The sequence below is a fragment of the Monomorium pharaonis genome, chromosome 8, assembly GCF_013373865.1.
Source record: "Monomorium pharaonis isolate MP-MQ-018 chromosome 8, ASM1337386v2, whole genome shotgun sequence".
In the NCBI taxonomy this organism is placed as follows: domain Eukaryota; kingdom Metazoa; phylum Arthropoda; class Insecta; order Hymenoptera; family Formicidae; genus Monomorium; species Monomorium pharaonis.
The window spans coordinates 2,993,914-3,011,721 of NC_050474.1; the positions used below are offsets into that span (position 1 = coordinate 2,993,914).

The following is a 17,808-nucleotide window of genomic DNA, read 5'->3' on the forward strand; positions in this document are numbered from 1 at the left end:
TATATAATTGTAAAACTTATGAATTTAGCATGAAACAGAACCAAATAAACGTGAACATAGCATAGAAGAGACTCAAAAAGTCATACACATTACTTACGGGATTCATAGATACTTGACTACATAGTTCAATGTGCACATTTTGTGCACATAGAGGCTCTGACAGATGAAAACACCTAAAACGATGCGATGACCGCTCTCAGGTTCCTCTCTGTATATACAATCATGTGTATTCATATAGATTGTATGTCTTATTATTCAATAACGTAATTTATGTGCATATGTATCAATTTTTATAGAATAACATAATTAATATAAAAAAATAAATAATAAATAACAGCAACAAAAACATATTTACACAAATCACTCATTTTTTCAATGTTTGCATTCCTCTTGCTGATATTTCCATCCAAATATATATGTATATGTATATTGAATAAATTTTTGCATTAAGTCATACTGGTATCTCATTTATCCACAGGCACTTAACCATGTACCTTAAATCTCATTTAAGCAGGGCTCAATTATTTCATATATGGGATAGTATTTCGTTGTCCTCCTCGCGATTTGATCTGCTGTATCGCCGCTCGAGTTGACCAAGTAAGGATTTGTCTCGGGATGCAATAGAAGAAGCTGGAGAGCAGGGGAGTTGTGAGAACTAGCGGAGACTAGATGTAAAGGTGTTTGATCGCCTTTGCTTTTTGCATTAATGTCCGCCCCATTCGCGATTAAAGCTTCAGCGCATTCCGTGTTGTTCCAACAGCACGCAGAGTGCAAGGGTTGCCATTCATCTTGAGTCTTAGCGTCTATTCTTGCTCCCATTTCAAGCAAATACTATTAACACAGAATTAGAAAAATTATTTTAGATAATTGTATAAAATGCTAAGGGAAGGATTTCCTCTTCCTAAACCTACCTCCACCACTTCCACATTGTTGCCATAACACGCCCTGTGAAGTGGAGTATAGCCGTCCTTATCAGTGCAACTCAGTAAAAGGCTATTTTTGTGCAATAATTTCTTAATTTTCTCCAGGTTTCCCTCTTCGGCAGCGCTCAACATAGCCTTTGCGTCCGGTTCTGGAGAAGAAAAGAGACATTTACAGATATGACAGTGATTTAATAAACAGTTTGTCGACGTTTCGGAGTTATAGAGACAAAGAGTTTTATCTCCTCCAGTGATCCCAAATCAGTGATACAATCAGTTTCCGAATTTCACGCGGCAATCCTAACCTCTCGCGTTACGTTCCGCCTCTACACCGTCATCGTCGTCCTCCCAGGCGCTCACTTGCATACGCTCGCTGCACGGACTACTAAGAATCTTATCGCGTATCGCCTCCAAGTCTTGCAATTCGTCATTCTCCTCCTCCGACGACATGTTCGTCCTGGTTCGTGTCAGCTGTGATGATTTGTTTTGCAACTTGCGCTTGCAACATGGAAGCACGTTGGCACGTGCGACCTATGCAGGTATGCAAGCCCACATCTCCTACACCCTGAGAATACCTCGGAAATCTTGTCAACGACGGTGATTCTAAAAACTATAAATTTATCAGTTAATTTTACAAAATGGATTGCTGCTACAGCGAATTCTTTAAGAGTAGATTTGAGATATATTTGATTTTACATAGATATAAAACGTAATTTACATATTTATCTGATGTAAAAACATTGAGTGTTTTCAAGAAAAAAAATCTAGTAAGAATTAAGAAATTATAGAAACAATGGAATGGATCTCATCATCGATCTCATCTCGACATGATTTTTTAGATCACCATTTAAATGTTTAATACCAATAACATTTGAAAAGAGCAATCTCGAGCGTCAGAAATTGTCAGAAATGCCGAGGTTTTCGTGAACCAAAATGAATTGCTTAAAGCTATTGGAAAGTCTTGATATATTCGGTTATGTCGGTATTTGCATTAGTATTGAAAGTTCGCAGCTACTGCAAAATTCGTTACTGATTTTGCAGACGGAAAATCATTTTCAAAAATGTTATTATTGGGGCAGGATCAATGGAGTACAAAACGACTATCATATCGCATACGGTTTTGAAAAGGACTGCATGAACGATCAGAAATATTATTACAGGTAAGAACTCTGTAGATTCTGTAAATAAAAAGTTCCTTTGATTGAGATAAAACTGAATTCATGATATAAAACTTCCCTGGATAATTTTGGTAAATATCATTGAAAATAAATAGCTTTTATCATTTAATTTGATTACATTAACGATTATAAATATTGCTCATTTGGTATTTTAAAGCTCAAAAATTATAATTACTTCATAGAAACAATTTTTTTGTGGTTTTTTAAAATATTAGATTATATGTTTTTGAGTAAATTAAGATATAGATTAAAATAACATATTTCTGACGTTTCTCTTTACAGTACAAATACTATGGATTGGGTACTGATGCCAGAAGTAACAAAATCTGCACGATTCCTGAGTCCCTTGGCAATTAATCAATTCGAAGGTGATCCGTCCATTGTCACAAATGTTTATGATATCAATCCACCATTTCCGCCAGATGAAGATCCCAAGATTTATTATGACGTAATTTACAAACAGTGACTTTTTCTTTAAATTATCTCTAAGAAAAATTGACTCAAGAAGTTTAAGACATCTGTCATGAGAATTGGGCTACTTTAAATATAAATGTATCTTATAAGAATATATATTTTATATTCTTTTACATCTTTAGAAAGAGAGGGAGAGGGAGAGGGAGAGAGAGAGGGAGGAAGAGAGAGAGAGAGAGAGAGAGAGAGAGAGAGAGAGAGAGAGAGAGAGAGAGAGAGATCAGATTTCATTTATTTAGAAAAATGTAAAATTGTGTTTTAGGATCCTATGCCGAAAGAACTGAAAGAGGAGGATCGTCTTGCGGCCACCGTGGAATTGATCACGGAAGATGCTGCAATTATTCCGCGAGGAGCCTGGTATAAGTGCCCGAACGGTGACGTAATCGAGAATCCGAGTTTCGCCGGTCTGGGCGAAGTGGATGCTTCAAATCTAAAGTCCTACTTGCATGTCCGTCCGCCAAAAGAGAAGTGGGACGTTAATTTATCAATCCGTCCCGATTACAATTACGCGCTGGACTTCTTGGACAGTATAGATATGGATGTTCCTCAGGGTACGAATGGCGACGTAAGAATGAACTTTAATGTCAATGAGAGAAGTGGGAAAAATACATAAAATAATGATAATCTACATTAATATAAATTACAAAATTTGACGAGGCATTGTTTCAACTTTTCTCTTGCTTTTGATCGATGAATTGTGTTATATGTATGACATCTATATCTTTGTTAATTAATTTTCAGAATGTTGGAATCTGCAGTCTCTCTTGGGCGGTCGTCTGGTTATTTTGCATAGTTTGTATTGGCACGGAATGACCTTCTTTCATAAATTGAACTCCCCACATCATGGATTTTTGTACGTCGGTCATGGAAAAAAGAATCTAGACCTTCCGTTCATGATCTGACGCGAGATACATAAATGACTGTACGGGAATACGAAATGTCATTGTAGACAACAATGTAATACATGATGATGCTAAGTGATTCAAATTTCAAGCGTAAATGTATATGGCGTGACGACGACGTCATTTAGCTTATTTTAATGTAGTATATGCGTTGTTTATAATGCGAAGCAATGCAATGAGTTGCAAGAGCGAAACGCCCGCGGTTGAACGATCGGTTAATCGATACGCCGCCCGTCAACATAATTCGTAACGCCATTGTCCTTAACGTCCGTTTCCCGTCACGAAAATCCGTTGTCTGCGCGTATTTCTGCGCGACACTGCGTGTCCGCTTTCGGCGACATCCTCGAATTTGCGACAACGTTAAATTTCGTGCTTCCTGCGGAACGGTTTCGTGCATTCCCGCGCCAGTCTGTCTCCCTGGATTCCGCGAAAGGAAACTTGATGTAGTGATTGAAATAGCTTGTATTGCGAGGAAACGAATTCCGAGAGTCTCATAGAATATTCCTGACAAGTAAATTTTACATTTGTAGTAGAAAAGAATGAAATGTGATTTTGTTAATGTTGATTTAATTTTAATATTCGATCAAATATGAATGTTTAATCTTTTTTAATGTTAGATGAAACAATAAAAAATTCGTATATATATACACATACAATAATAGTAAATTAATTCTCATTTTGTTTATTTTAATATATTTCAACACAAATAAAGTTTTTGAAAAAAAGTAAATGTTTTATATTTTACATATATCATTATAGTTGCGTGTGTGTGTGTGTGTAAAAATGTTTTGTTTAATGTTTCTTTAACTGAATTAAATTTGGACAAATATGGAAAAATTTGTCTACTAAAACGGTCCCAACGGATCAAAACTATTGGCTTGTTCTTTTTAGCTGCACTGCTGCGCTAGTGCAACAAGTTAAAGTAAGATAAATATTGTTTCTTATTCTAACTTACTGCACAGTGCAGCAATGCAGCGGAAAAGAACAAACCAATGATGACTCATGCGAATTGGCGCGCAAATTGGCAAAGTGGGCACGCTAATCCGTTTATACAAAAATTATTCTGTATAATCTATTCAAATTCTGTTACAGAACATCGAGCAACATATGTTTTTGACCGTCATAACCTGCCAAAGAGAACATGGAAACCGTCCGACTTTCATTATGAGTCATAATCGTTTGTATCTCGAGTCATCACAATTTTCGAAATTTTCGACGTCCCGCGCGCTTTTTCATCGCCATGACAGTTTCCACAAACGGTCGGTTCGAAAAGACGTAGTGCGATCGCTCCGTGATTAATCGCGAATTTTATCCGTTAATACTGCACAGTGAGAGCCAATTTTTATCGGGAGTGTTGATTACAGTGACGAACGATCATCAGAGCGTATTGGTTATCGAGGATTCTTGTGATTAAGGCTATTTCGTCAGTCAATAGAACGTGACTTGAAACAGGTATCGATCTAGTGAGTACAAATTCCGGTGACGTAGGCACGCGAAAATGACCCTTATGTCTCTCGAGACACTCGAGTTGCGATGAGTGTACTTTTCGTTAGATATGATATATTCGAGCTACGGCCCGAAATTTAGAGAGCATCGTATTTGTCCCGTGAACAGATATCACTCCTGACAAAAATTTGTCAGTATTTCGCGTCGTGTGCGTATATGAGATTGTAATTGTCAAATAAACGACAGTTCTGTCTAATGAATTCCGTGCGATCGTATAGTACCTATGACTGCAGTACGCTGCGTCGGTAAAATGTGAGCGCGAGATAATTTTGTCAAGCAAACGACAGTCTTGTCAGACGAATTCCGTGCAACTGTAGTATTACTCCTATGATAATATATTGGTTATATTCACATTGTTATCGACAATGCATTTAAATATGTAACGACATATCGGTGCAACGATTAATTTTTTTTTAGCCATTACTGCTTTATGTTGCGATCGGGAAAGTATCATAAGTATTCTGAGGAAAGTCGAGTTGCACATAAAAGAAAAGCACTCAAAGTAGTCAGCGACTTTTAGACACAATTTAACTTTGGATCAGTGTTCAATTTAATTTAACCGGAGTTTAACTAACCGTGTCTAATAAATGAATTTGTTTTATATAAAACAAAGTTTTCTATTGAAAAATATTAATTAAATTCTCGTTAAACGAAATTGTGGAACTGGGCCTTAATTAAAGATTACAATGGGCGTATTCAGCAGATTCAATAATTAAGTAGCAATCAAACATGATTGGTTCTAACTTATAGAACCAATTAACAAATCCATAGGCATTATCAGCAGAAAATTTAGTAATGTTGCTCAATTGTTGACTCTATTGAATATAGCCAATAACATTGCACGTTTATTACATCTAACGAAAAATGTGTCAATGGGACAGAGGGAATCTTCGCGTGTGAACAGTTGTGCGTTTCGCGTTTTGAACTTCGCGCGCTTCCGCGAGTCCCATCGATGGCGAGTCCGCTTCGTCGTTCGCCGCGTAGACGTGGGATGGCGCTGCCAGTGTGACGCAAGCGCGAGATGCACCTAACCTGCCGGAGGAGACGCAGCGCAGGCAGGCACGAGAGTACGCACAAGCGCAGTCGGAGCGGCCAAGTCGAACGTAGGGAACGTAGTGACCCGGCGTCTCGGCGAGTGAAGTGTCCGTTGATTGCAGAGTGATCCTGACGTTGCGGCCTGTGCCTTCTTGCGAGGATCCTACGAGGACGTCACGTCGCGTACCGGTGAGTGCTAGTGAAGTAAATTGCGTCGCGACAGCACCGTTGTCTGTCGCCAACTCGGGATTTCCATTACTTTGGCCGCAAGAACCCCGCAAAATCGCGAGCCGCGAACACGAATGCGAACTGGTCGCCGGAGGCGAGAAGCCGGCTTCGCGAGGGCTGATCTCGCGCGCGAGATCACGTCGAAGAAATTGTCTTTCGGGGATAATCTCGACCGGATATGCGTCCGAAATGTCGGTCTGTGCTTCCGGGAAATATCTGTCTTCTCGGAGATCTTTTCTCTTCCCCTCTATGACCGGTGACCGGCGATTGTGGGATTTTATCATTCGTGCGTGAAATGTGCGTCGTTCTGTATAGTCGAAGAACTCAGGAATTCGACAACGAGAACTTTCTGGAAGCAATTTCCTTCGTGTTGCTCGAAATTTTCCGCGGGACAGGAATTGAGATCCCTTCCGTTGATTACTGAAATGCTATCTGCCTTTTTGTGGCAGTAAATTGACACGAGCAGCAAGTCGGGTTTAATTCAGGCTAAATCTGCTGGGATATCGCTGAAGTTTTGTCGCCGGCTACGCCGTTATTAAATTTTAACAGAATCGCCGGTTTTATCGCCGCACGTAGGATATTTATTGTCGTCCCTTGTTTATGGACATTCCCCCTTTTTGTGTTTACGCGATGGCATTTATGCGACGTGTCGTCGCGCTCGATTCAAGGTTAGCAGGGTCAAAGAGAATTACGGACCTGTCGTTGCCTGGCAAGAGGCATATTTCTTGCTCTCTTCCCCTCTTCGAGGAGCTCGTAGAGGGCAGTTAATTCTCTCCCGGCTCCCATTTGCCATTTTGTTAGTTCGGTGACATCTGTTTGACGCGCAATAAAAATTCCATGTTGCTCAAACATGTCTGTGTAGTGTATTCCGAATATAGTTTTTCTATATGATATTTTTCTAAAATCTCGTGCGAAACGACAAGATAATAAATAAATATTAATGTGTCTGGTTTTAAAGCGAATTGAAAAACTATATGCTTATTCGTGGCCATTTCATCGTTGGAAATAATAGATATGTCGAAAGGATAACCCTAGAAAATTTCAGATAGACAATTTTTGATACTGGAAGTAGATAAGCTTTGACTCCATTGACACGACACGTTTCGTGTAATTGAACAGTTTGAAATTAAACATACATAAATTCACCAAATCCGTTTTTAAATATGAATAATTTTATTTAAATTGCAAATGTTAAAGAAATTATTTTCCATTTTTGCTTTGATTAAATTTAAATAAAATACCGATAATATATTTTAAAATTAAAATTGAGAATACATAAATTTATTAAATCCGTTTTTAAATGTGAATAATTTTATTTAAATTGCAAGAAAAATTGTTTTTTTTTAGTTTTGCCTTTATTACATTTAAATAAAATATCGAGAACAAATTTTTTTTTTGTTTTTTATTTTTCAATTATTTTAGTTGTAGAGACATTCTCTGTGCAAGTATTCTTTCCATCTTCCCCCTCTTCTCGTACGGGAGAACGATTTGTCATTAATTTCACGATTCTGGCAATCATGATTTTCGCGTAAGCGGCAATCTCGTCGCGCGGTTTTCGATTCGTTCCTGCGGTTTCGCCATTCCGTCGTACGTATCATCCCCTCGCGATGCCTTCCCCTCGTACGTGTACACGGGCTGTGGATTTATTTTCGCGCACGTCGAAGAAATCAATGACGAACCGATAGCCTCTCTCTTTCTCCTTCTTCAACTGTCTCTTATCCGATTCGTATGCGCGGCCCGTACGCGTGCGATCGCGTAGCCGATTCCGAACACGGACCGCGAGTTCCGGTTCCTATTCAAGTAGCATAATTCTCCGCATCCCGGCGAATACACCACTCGAGTCTTCGACTCGTCCTCCTTCTCTTCCTCCTCCTCCTCCTCCTCCTCCTCCTTTTCCTCTTCCTCTTCGTCTTCCCGCGTATCGTCGCGCGTAAATTTCGTCTCGCGCGCGTCTTCCTCCTCCAGGTATCCGCTTAGATATGACTATGCACTTCTCATTCCCGGAATGTTCCCCGAGTACCACCTACTCCTCGTCGCGTCGTTCAACGGGAAATTACGGATTTTTACGGGCGAACTTGGCGAGTTTTCATTATTTCGCCGCTCCTATTATTATTATCATTATTCCCCGTCTATTTATGCACCGCCGTAAATTAAATTCCTTTTGTTTCTCTCCGCGCCGGCAAAGTGATGGCGGAGAGATAGCCGGTCGACGTTAACGAGCATTTAATTGCGACGAAATTAATGCGACCAGGCCAGGTATTCTACAATGCTGCTAATAACTAAATCGTCGAATTATTATAACAGAAGTTGTAAGTAGAATTGAATCGCGAGGCCTGTGCGATACGAAGATGTGGCGGAAGGGGGGAGATGGGGAGCGGGGAAGAGGAGAAAGAGAATAGGAGGAAGAGAAACAATACGCGATCGATAGATGTTCGGAACAGCGCTGGGGGATCCGTTCGCTCTTTTGTTGTCGCTCCTTCATCATCGATATATACCGAGTAAGCTATTCGCAGAAAATAAATACCGCGCGCTGCCCGTACGATCCTCCGTGCTACCTTCGATCATTCTCTCGCGAATCATTCTCGGATTCGAGATATCGAAGGCTGCGGGTTGTCGACCCCGCTCCGTCGACACGCTTCTCCCCGTCGTTTTCTTTTTAACGCCGCGGCGAGGTGAAATCCTCTAACGGGATTTGGAGTAAAGTATAGAAAAAAAAAAACTCCGGCGCGAGGGCGCATTGCGGCACATTGAGTCTCTTTGTTCCGGACGCACGTGGCGGGGCAACCTTCGCTCTTCGAAGGGAAAGACGCGCACACGCGAAAAAAATATTTCGATATAAAAAGCCCTCCGCGGCCCAGGCACTTGGGAAACGAGAGGAAGAGGAAAAACCGGGGAAGGAGAGAGATCAAACGATTTTCACTTTTGTTGGGTAAATCGGGGACTAGCTTGCAGCAGTTTTAACTTCTGCAATACAAATTTTTATCTCGATCTTTTATCTCGGAAGCAAACACGCTAATGAAATCTTTACGATATGTAATATTTCAATATTATCGTAACTGAAAAAAAAAAAAAAACAATTAACGCGCGCTAAACTAAGACGATGTCAAATGCACGAAGAGATGAGAATCTTGAACTGGAGATCAGAACGACTTGTACTTTACCTGCGATATATTACTTTGATACATCGTATACAATGCGGGAGAAGGAAGGAAATGTATTTTTCGATGATCAGTATCGATTTACACGCACCTCGAGGTGCTTCTTTGCCGCAAGGGATAGAGAGAGAGAGACACAGGGTAAAGTAAGGTGAGACATGAATGTTTCAACGTGACGTCGCCGCCAGTAACAACAAATTATAACGCGATATCTCAGGCACGTATGTGCCAATGTGGGGAGAAACAGGCCTGGCCTTTGTGTGCGTGTGTGTGCGCGCATCGTTTCATTTTATTCGACAGTGGTAACGTCGTAACACGAGAAGATATTGTCCACTTGACGACGGAGAACCACCGTGTGGCCGGGGCGCGCACTCTTTGTGCACGTGATATTTCATTTTGCAGGCCGTTCTCTCTCTCTCTCTCTCTCTCTTTCTCTCTCGCCAAATAATCCGCGCGCGTATTCCTCTCCCCTTATAAAAAATATGCCGAGCTTAACCCTCGAATTGTGTAATCGCGAGACTCCACAGAGAAATGTTTTGGGTTCTTCTTGGAACACGTTCACGAGATTATTAATTATTAATTCAAGATGTTCGTGTCTAATCTTTCGATGTAATTGTTACTAGCCGACGTCTGGCTGATACAGTTTCTTCTCGAACGAAAGCACATTTCGAGGTATTCTTTTGATAATTTACGTGACGGATCCTGGAGGCCCAGATAGCAAACGACATTCCATTCCACTAGAAGACCACTTAATGCTCATGTATCAATTTAGTATCTCAATAATTATCAGTAATAGATGAAGCCTGTCCGATCGTAACGTACGTTTTTACGTGCCCCATCTTGGTCAATCGATCTCAAACGTTATTCACTACCTTCACACGCGCGCGCGCGCGGCGTCCTTTTTTTCCCCACTTCGTCCATGAAATTCCGAGCTCTCGGATCTACGAGGATTCGAGGATGCGTTTCGTAACGTTCACCAGGTAGTGGCGAGCCGAGAAGGGAAAGAGGAAGAAGATGAGGAAGAAATAAAGCAAAAGACACAGGTCGCGGCGGAGGCGGCCGATCGGCGGAAGGAGAGGAGGAGCGGGGGAGGCGAGCGAGGGCCGGGTAGGTCCACGTTTCGAATGGGCCCCCGAGAGGACCCGGGGCCCCATGGATAGGCGAGCTCGCCGGGGCTCCTTGTCCCCGACGTTTAATTTCAGGCAGTCCCGAGGAGCTCTCTCGTAAGCAACATCTACGCCGCGTTTAACGTCGGGACACGGGGGCCTTGGGAAGAGAGATGCCCGCGAGATCAGGGTAGGTAGGTTCGCTCGGAACCAGTTCTCGCGCCTTAAACCGCGCGCGCGCGGTTCTCACGCATTACGGCCGCGCCGCGTGATTTCATCCGGGCCTAATTGACCCGAATGAGAATCCCTGCGCGATCGCAGTCCGTCCGGCAGGATACGTCCGTATAAATGCATTAAGAAAAAGTTAAAGCCGGCGGCCGGTTTAGGCTCGGCGCGCATCCCCGCCATTTTCGATTATTTCACGCCCACGCGGCCGATTTGACGATGATTTTCGGTTGAAATGATAAATCGAATTTACGGAAGAAGAAAAAAAAAAGAAAAGAAATGATAGGACTCGCAATTGCTTTTTATTATGATGTCGAGAATGACTTTCGATAAATTAAGTTACTCGCTTTGAGAGAAACATGACGTGAGAGAAAGTAATATGGAGATACGGTCCGGGACCCCTGGGTTTTCGCGAACTCGACGAGTTCGCTTTATCGTTAGTAAACTAAATTGCGACCTTTTACGTGCACGCGGTACGCCCATGCACGTGGCGGGACTACGCGCGGCGAGCGTTGCATGATTAAAAACTCGCGTGGAGATGCGAAAAGATGTTCATACGCGATGCATAGCAATGAGGCATCGTTCCGTAAAAACGACATGCGCGCCTCTCTCTCTCTCTCTCTCTCTCTCTCGCAGGCAAAAAGGAAGGTAAATGGTTTCCTGCGATCGCTCGCTTTTTTCACCCGCACTCTTGTACCGGTCTCTTCGCCCTTTTCCCGCTCTCGATCTCGCGTCCATTGCGTCCCACAATCGCTCTTGCGATCGTTCTTTGGAAGGGGCAAAAAATGAAAGACGAGACGGAATTGGCAAGTATTTTGATCTTATTTTATTTCACGTCTGCGCGAGTTCCTTATGAATAGGGTGACCAGACGTTCTTGTTGCTCAAGAGACGTCTCCTCTTCTTGAAACGTTCTCACGGGTTTCGGAAACGGGAACTTGTCTAATTTTGTATTTGCCGTATGCGATTTATATAAATGCATTTCTTTTAACTGTGATTTATTTGTACTATAGCTAAATGTGGGAGTCGTACACTAAATACCGCACTCGGGAGATAATTGAAACGCACGCGGTGATTTCAACAATTAATAAAGAATGAAACAAAATAATCCTATTCTTTCTTGCCCTTTTACAAAAGCATGTAATTAGTTGTGGTCGTCCTACTTTTGGATCAACCCCGTAATGCACGGTACGACGTTGTAAGTCATCGCCGAACAGGAAGTGTCGGATATATGCAGCACGTTGTGTTGTCTTAATGGAAAAAGGAAGGTCATATACACACCATTCGTGCAACATTATCATACAGCGATTTTCGTCCCGAGGTATCGATTGCCGGAGTAGATCGTATTAATTATTTCGTAAGATTGGTACCTTTCATGGACCACTGAACGTGAATGGCAAATTCTTTGGGAATAAGTCACAGGCGCGGTACAATAAAATAAGTGCGCGGCGGGGCCAAACCCGACTCACTGTGATTATGCAACTTTAGTATCGCGTCACAACATTTTTATCTGCCGCACGATAACGCGTTTCTCCTTCATTGACTTGGAAATAGATTTTTAAGCTTGTTATTTGAAGCCGACAGGCGCGTGACGAGCGAGCGAGGCGTCGTTCTAACGGAAAATCCTACAACGAAAACTTTCACGCGTGTGTATAATTTCACGATAAGGCTAACTGACGATTTAAACGTTGCGCTTGGCCATTTGACGTCTATAAACCTAGAAGAACATAAATTACTTAGAGTATACATTCCCCTGTGTCTTATCAAACGGTTCGCTGTAAACTTCAGCGAGAATGTTTCCCCGCGGGATTTCGCTGCGACGAGGAAAGTTTGTTTTCTCATCGCCAGGAATTTCGAAGCCCGTTGAACAAAGCCCGTTCCGTTCGGTCCGATAGCCCGTGGCGTAGGGGCGCGTGTCGCGACCTTCCTTCACCTCGAGAGATTTTCGGTTTCTCCGTCCTGATCGAGGCGCGCAGATTGAGCCGTGCGTGTGCAACGCACGCGCGTGCGTCGGTCGTGAGCGCGCCTTTATTCCCGAGAAGCGGCGGCGGCGCTGCCGCCAGGGACGAACACGAATGGACGGACGGACGGACGAAGGGAGACGGGTATGAGGGTTATGGGGGCACGTTCACACAAAACGGCCACTACAGACACCGGCAGCTGTTCACCATCCGTGCCCTACTCTCCACGCTCGCTCCCTCTCTTCTCCCCCGCATTCTTAGCTCGGCTTAACCTCGCCCTTCCTCCCCCACTCGCGTTTGCTATCCCCCTGCCTTTCCCCCTACTCCTGTTCTCCCCGCGCTGCCCCCGGGCCACTCCGTACAAAAATTCGTAGCTTCTGTGCCCGTTCGCTCCCTTGTTTCTCTCTCTCTCTCTCTCTCTCTCTCTCTCTCTCTCTCTCTCTCTCTCTCTCTCTCTTTCTCTCTCTCTTGCTCGATCCTCGATTGATTGTAACGGAGATTTTATATGGATGGTCACGATACAACGTACTCTTTTAGAGATTTCTATCGAACAATGAAATATCAATTTTTCGTCATATCCCTTGTTATATATATATTTTTTTAAGTGAACTTCGAGTTTCGACGTTCCATCAACGAATATATTTAATCGATGCTTACCAAATAAAATTAAAGAAACCTTTTTAATTAAAATTAATTTTAAATTAAGAGTTTTGATGTTTTTAAATATTCGACTTTAATATATAATTGAGGAAACGACAAGCGTAACAGGATGAAAATTGACGCGTATATTGATCAAAGAATTTAATCATGATTTAAACTCCGTTGAAAGTGCAGGAAGTACAAGCTTGCTTGCGCAAAATCAGATAACATTACGTAATCTCTGTTGCACACGTGATCAAAATATTGCCGTTCCTCGCGTTCGCGTTGAGACAGGCATAAATCTCTCTTGCCGGCTCTTTTTCAGCCCCGAGGTAGATGCACATGCACACAACGGGAAACTCTTTCTTTGTTGCACATTGTGAGAATTTCTTCGTATGATTGACGGGCATGTGGTTGAAATTCCTTTTCGACGTAATCGTCGCTACTGCGTGCTGCCGTTGCTTTTTCGATTTTATTTTCAACCTTTTGTGTCGTTTACTTAATTGTACGAAAGCCGCACCGCCAATTTCCCTGGAATTTCACGAGATGATTTATGCACATATACGCATGTACGCAAACGTTGTACGTGTTGGGTGGGCCGTCAGAAAAAAAGTCGCATGTACGCACTTCACGATCTTTAGATTCTTGAAACGATACGAATATGAAAATTTTCATTACTTCGACATTCGAAATATTAATTCCGCAGCAGCAACGAATAATTTCTTTCGCGGCGAAAAGATCCAGACACGTTTTGCTAACTTCGTTGCTATTGGAAGCATTTGCTCAACGAGGATGTTGAATAGTGCGCGTATATTGCATCTCCAAAACGTCTTTGTCTCTTTCTCTCTCTTTCTCTCTCTCGCCCTTTCTCCTGAAGGGCCCCTCGCATTCTTTCGCGTCGAGACGCATGTAGAATCGCCTCCGGTATCTCATGCATTGTGGGACAGAGAAGTGGCGCCCACGAGAGAGCCGGCCCTCCCCTATTCAGTCTCTCTATTCTCGTTTCGTGAACCGTAACACGCGAAATATCCCGGCAGACACGTTATGCGAAATTCGTGCATGAATTTCTGCGATTATGCAGACCGCCGGCGGATGAACGTCAGCGTTGACTTTTCTCCGCCTTTCCCGTTACTTTTCGTCGGGATTTTAAAGTCAATTCTGGTTTCGTAACTTTCAATTGACGTAGGTAATTAAGGATTTTGAATGTGCATTAATGTTTCAAAGCCAAATCTCTAAATGTTTCGCGCTACTTTTACTTTTCCTTCGGTTATCCCTCGATATCCTTGTAATTACGTTTCGTTATTTATGAAGATTGTATCTCACTATTTCTCGCATTATTTATACGAGGATATGCCCGAAGAATTATATCTGAAACGGATACAACCTTTACATAATGTATTAAGCCGTGTCACCGTTGACGATTCGGAAAGATGGAAAATCCGCAAAGATATGATTACGAAGGTTTTTTTTTTTTACCTTTGGTTATGTCCCTTTCGTCCTTAGGGACGAGGGAAATCAAAGAAGATAAAGTTCGATATAAGTTTTCAGACTCGGACCGTGTCTCTGGATTTCTTTTCTCTCTTCGAGGTTCGGTCTGTTGATTGATTGATACGATAGCTGATTAGAAAGGTCAACATAGCCTAGCCGTGATGAATGCTTAAGTGTGTACAGTCACGATCTCTTCGTCGTTACCTGAAGAGGGACAGTCGTAACCTCGAGTTGTGTGTGTGTCCAACCCGTGTGTAAGTTTTTCTTTTTTTAATTCTTCAATGCCACTCTTTGAGATAGTGAAACTGTTTGACAAACAGAAACACTCGGGAGGTGATCTGCGTTTTAAATATCCTTCAGTATCTTACATGATTTAATTTTATTAAATTGTTGCTCGTGTTACATTGTAATTGCATGTTTCTGTTCGGCGTAGCCACGCTCTCTGTACGTAAACGTTAATACTCGGATGTTACCAAAGCGTTTATACTCTCGAAAAATATTTATGAGACATTACAGCTTGTCCTTGAAATATAAGAAATGTACGATAACGATTATTGCACGCACGAGGAACGTACGAGTACGCGCGCAGAGTTCGCTCGGGCTGGCTCGATTCGGGTTGATTTCCCTAATTGGGACCTTTCGGTTAAATTTTCACATGGCAGACGGCAGTTTCTCTGAAATCCGCTCGCCATCGGCCAGGCTTTCGTCGAATCAAACCGTAGAACGATTTCCACGGGTCCCTCCCGAGCGATCTCTCCTTTGCTTTTAATTAATTGTGGTTAATTACGTTAATTAGCGCTAACTAATGTCATTGCGCCATTTCCTACGGCGCCGCATACCTCTCTGGAGCGCTGTCACTCGTCGCGTTTACGCGTGTTTCTTTGCATCGTTTTGCATCTTCCGTGCAAGCTGTATTTTCAGTCGTTCGGAACCTGCACTATAAATTTTTTATTTTTTTTAAACGGTACTCGTCAGAAATATTCTCCGACCGCGAAACGTGAGTCTTCGTTTTACCTTATGGTATTTTGTGCTTTCTCATTATGACGCTTCGTCGTAATTGATTTATCATCATTCATATTTAATACTTTCCATTTAGGATTGGGTGGCTGGCTCTTTGTTGTCCAGTCAGAGCTTTTAAATCAAGAGAATTGGCTACTGGGTAAATGGGACGTTGTTACGAGGTTTGTAGAGTCTCGATCTTCCTATCCGTGGAAATCAAAACGAATCGCTTTGGTATAGGAGGGTGGACCATGTAGAATCCAGCGGCATCGAGTTTCGCAGGGAGAGAGAGAGAGAGAGAGAGACGATAATGTTCCGGGATCTTCTCTCCCCCGGGGGGTGTATCCCGTATATAGGACCCCTATTTGTTTTCTCGAACGCGTCCAGGGGCGACACGTGTTTTTGCGCCGTTCCATTTCTACGGTTGCGATTAGGGTGAATTCCGAGCGCTGTGTCGAACTCGGGGGTCCTAAGGTGGCCCAGCATGCGGAGAAACGGAGCGAATCGCTCGAACGAGATGCGCGAATGTCAACGTCGAACCGATAATTGAAGGGTCCATCGGATAATGGCGGATTTGTCCCGCATAAACATCAGCTTTCCCCTCTCCTCCTTATTTTGCTCTCGTCTATCTCTTCTTTTCGCTGATAGTTATGTCGCGGGTAACATGTAGTCTCGGATGCTACGTTATAAATCATCTTCTACGGCCGATTAGTTTCTCTAAGTAAGGAAGCTGCCAGTTTCTTCGATTACAACGGTCATCGTCGATCTGCACGGTCCATTAAATAACTTGGCGTTGAAATCTTGTTTTATAAATGAATGCGCCTGTCTCGCGTTCTCACGACCAGTCATTTATCGCTCGCCAAGCGTGCGCCAAGCATCTTATCCCGTTTTTTTTTTTTTTGCGCTCTTAGTCGCTTGGCTCCAGTAAATATTTGAAGGATACACCGTTCTATTGTATGCACTCACAGATGCGTGCCACATCACCCGCTACTTTCTAAGACGAGAAGCGCGGCAAGCGACGTACAATAAATACCCCTCCTCTTCCTCCCCAAGCTCTTTATTACGTTTTGCTACCGAAAGTTTTTCCGGGAATGTGATTTGAACGAGACTGAAACTTGGTATTCTCCAATTTGTCTGATTCTACTTCCGACATTTTTTAAGCAGAGGAATAATTACGCGGTCGTAACTGAGATATCGCATGCAATTATCGCCGTCAAAGAGTGAGAATCGCCTGGCTCTCATTGAAACACCCACGCTAATTTACCGATGTTATTTCCACGCGGCCGTCGCGTGGGACGTTGCCGCTTTTTCTCGCGAATGAATGATCGGGGGGGGGGGGGCATCGAACGGTGGAATAAAACAGTCGAGATTGCAGACGCGACGTCGTCGTCGTCGTCGTCGTCGTCACGCGGCGACTTTGTATCCGCCGTTCGCACTTGGAAATTCTCGCCGGCCGCGATTTTATTCGACCGCAGCGAAGCGGCCGAGAGAATATGCAAATTATAATTTTGCCGATAACATCTTAACGAACTCAAAATTACCGGATTCGCAGTCCCTCGCGACCTCTAGGTTGCAGAATTGCAGCACGTCGTCGAGGAATCGCGTGAATTAGGGCAGCCTGCTCTGGCCGCCTTCGTGCACTCTCGACGGCGCGTGACGACGGCGCCGGCAGCTCTGTCTTGCACCGTGCAATTTCGTGAAAATTTCTGGGTACCTGCGATATCGCGGCACGTGCGAGAAGTGTGATAATTCGATCGCGCTGGCATCGCGCGATACTGCATTGAGATTAGAATGCAGCGTTCGTCCTCAGCCGCCCGAGAGGCTACGCTTACGCGTGTATGTGTGTGTGTGTGTGCGGGCGCGTCTCTTTCTCTTTTTCTTAGGGTGGTCGGGCGACCCTAAAATAGTTTTCGTGCGTGCAGGGCGTGTTCAAGGTGAAGGTTAAAGCCGCGGTGCGACGCCGGGGCGACGCGATGACGGATTAAATGGCCGGCAGC

General features: G+C 43.2%; 3 protein-coding genes across 6 annotated transcripts in view; 2 read left to right on the forward strand and 1 right to left on the reverse strand.

Annotated features, from left to right (window-relative positions):
* Positions 1-273: 273 nt before the first annotated feature.
* On the reverse strand, positions 274-1,394 carry LOC105837139 (ankyrin repeat domain-containing protein 49). Its single transcript, XM_012681657.3, has 3 exons — positions 1,226-1,394; positions 912-1,072; positions 274-831 (listed from the first exon to the last, which is right to left on the reverse strand). The coding sequence occupies exons 1-3, from the start codon at positions 1,368-1,370 to the stop codon at positions 496-498; spliced, it is 642 nt and encodes a 213-aa protein (XP_012537111.1). The 5' UTR covers positions 1,371-1,394; the 3' UTR covers positions 274-495.
* On the forward strand, positions 1,330-4,105 carry LOC105837138 (radial spoke head protein 9 homolog). 4 transcript variants are annotated; one of them, XM_012681655.3, is made up of 5 exons: positions 1,330-1,459; positions 1,962-2,080; positions 2,381-2,546; positions 2,832-3,120; positions 3,311-4,105. In XM_012681655.3, the coding sequence occupies exons 1-5, from the start codon at positions 1,397-1,399 to the stop codon at positions 3,469-3,471; spliced, it is 798 nt and encodes a 265-aa protein (XP_012537109.2). In that variant the 5' UTR covers positions 1,330-1,396; the 3' UTR covers positions 3,472-4,105. The 4 variants fall into 4 exon arrangements, with proteins under 4 accessions (XP_012537109.2, XP_012537108.2, XP_036146536.1 ...); XM_012681654.3 differs by having other exon boundaries at positions 1,347-1,459; positions 1,760-2,080; XM_036290643.1 differs by having other exon boundaries at positions 1,347-1,459; positions 1,760-2,080; positions 2,832-3,134; positions 3,311-3,443.
* Positions 4,106-4,724: 619 nt separating this feature from the next.
* The window catches only part of LOC105832006 (A-kinase anchor protein 200), a 90,762-nt gene continuing 77,678 nt past the window's right edge, over positions 4,725-17,808 (forward strand). The window contains exon 1 of the mRNA XM_028190237.2: positions 4,725-6,201. The gene's annotated coding sequence lies outside the window, so the exon portion shown is untranslated. The remainder of the gene's footprint in view (positions 6,202-17,808) is intronic.

Bases quoted from the DNA above. Each gene is read 5' to 3' on its own strand.
- LOC105837139 (XM_012681657.3), bottom strand. From the start codon at position 1,370: ATGTCGTCGGAGGAGGAGAATGACGAATTGCAAGACTTGGAGGCGATA. The intron at 1,073-1,225 runs GTTAGGATTGCC...TTTCTTCTCCAG, and splicing joins GGCGGAACGTAACGCGAGAG to AACCGGACGCAAAGGCTATG. The intron at 832-911 runs GTAGGTTTAGGA...CTGTGTTAATAG, and splicing joins ACAATGTGGAAGTGGTGGAG to TATTTGCTTGAAATGGGAGC.
- LOC105837138 (XM_012681654.3), top strand. From the start codon at position 1,854: ATGAATTGCTTAAAGCTATTGGAAAGTCTTGATATATTCGGTTATGTC. The intron at 2,081-2,380 runs GTAAGAACTCTG...TTCTCTTTACAG, and splicing joins GATCAGAAATATTATTACAG to TACAAATACTATGGATTGGG. The intron at 2,547-2,831 runs GTAATTTACAAA...ATTGTGTTTTAG, and splicing joins ATCCCAAGATTTATTATGAC to GATCCTATGCCGAAAGAACT.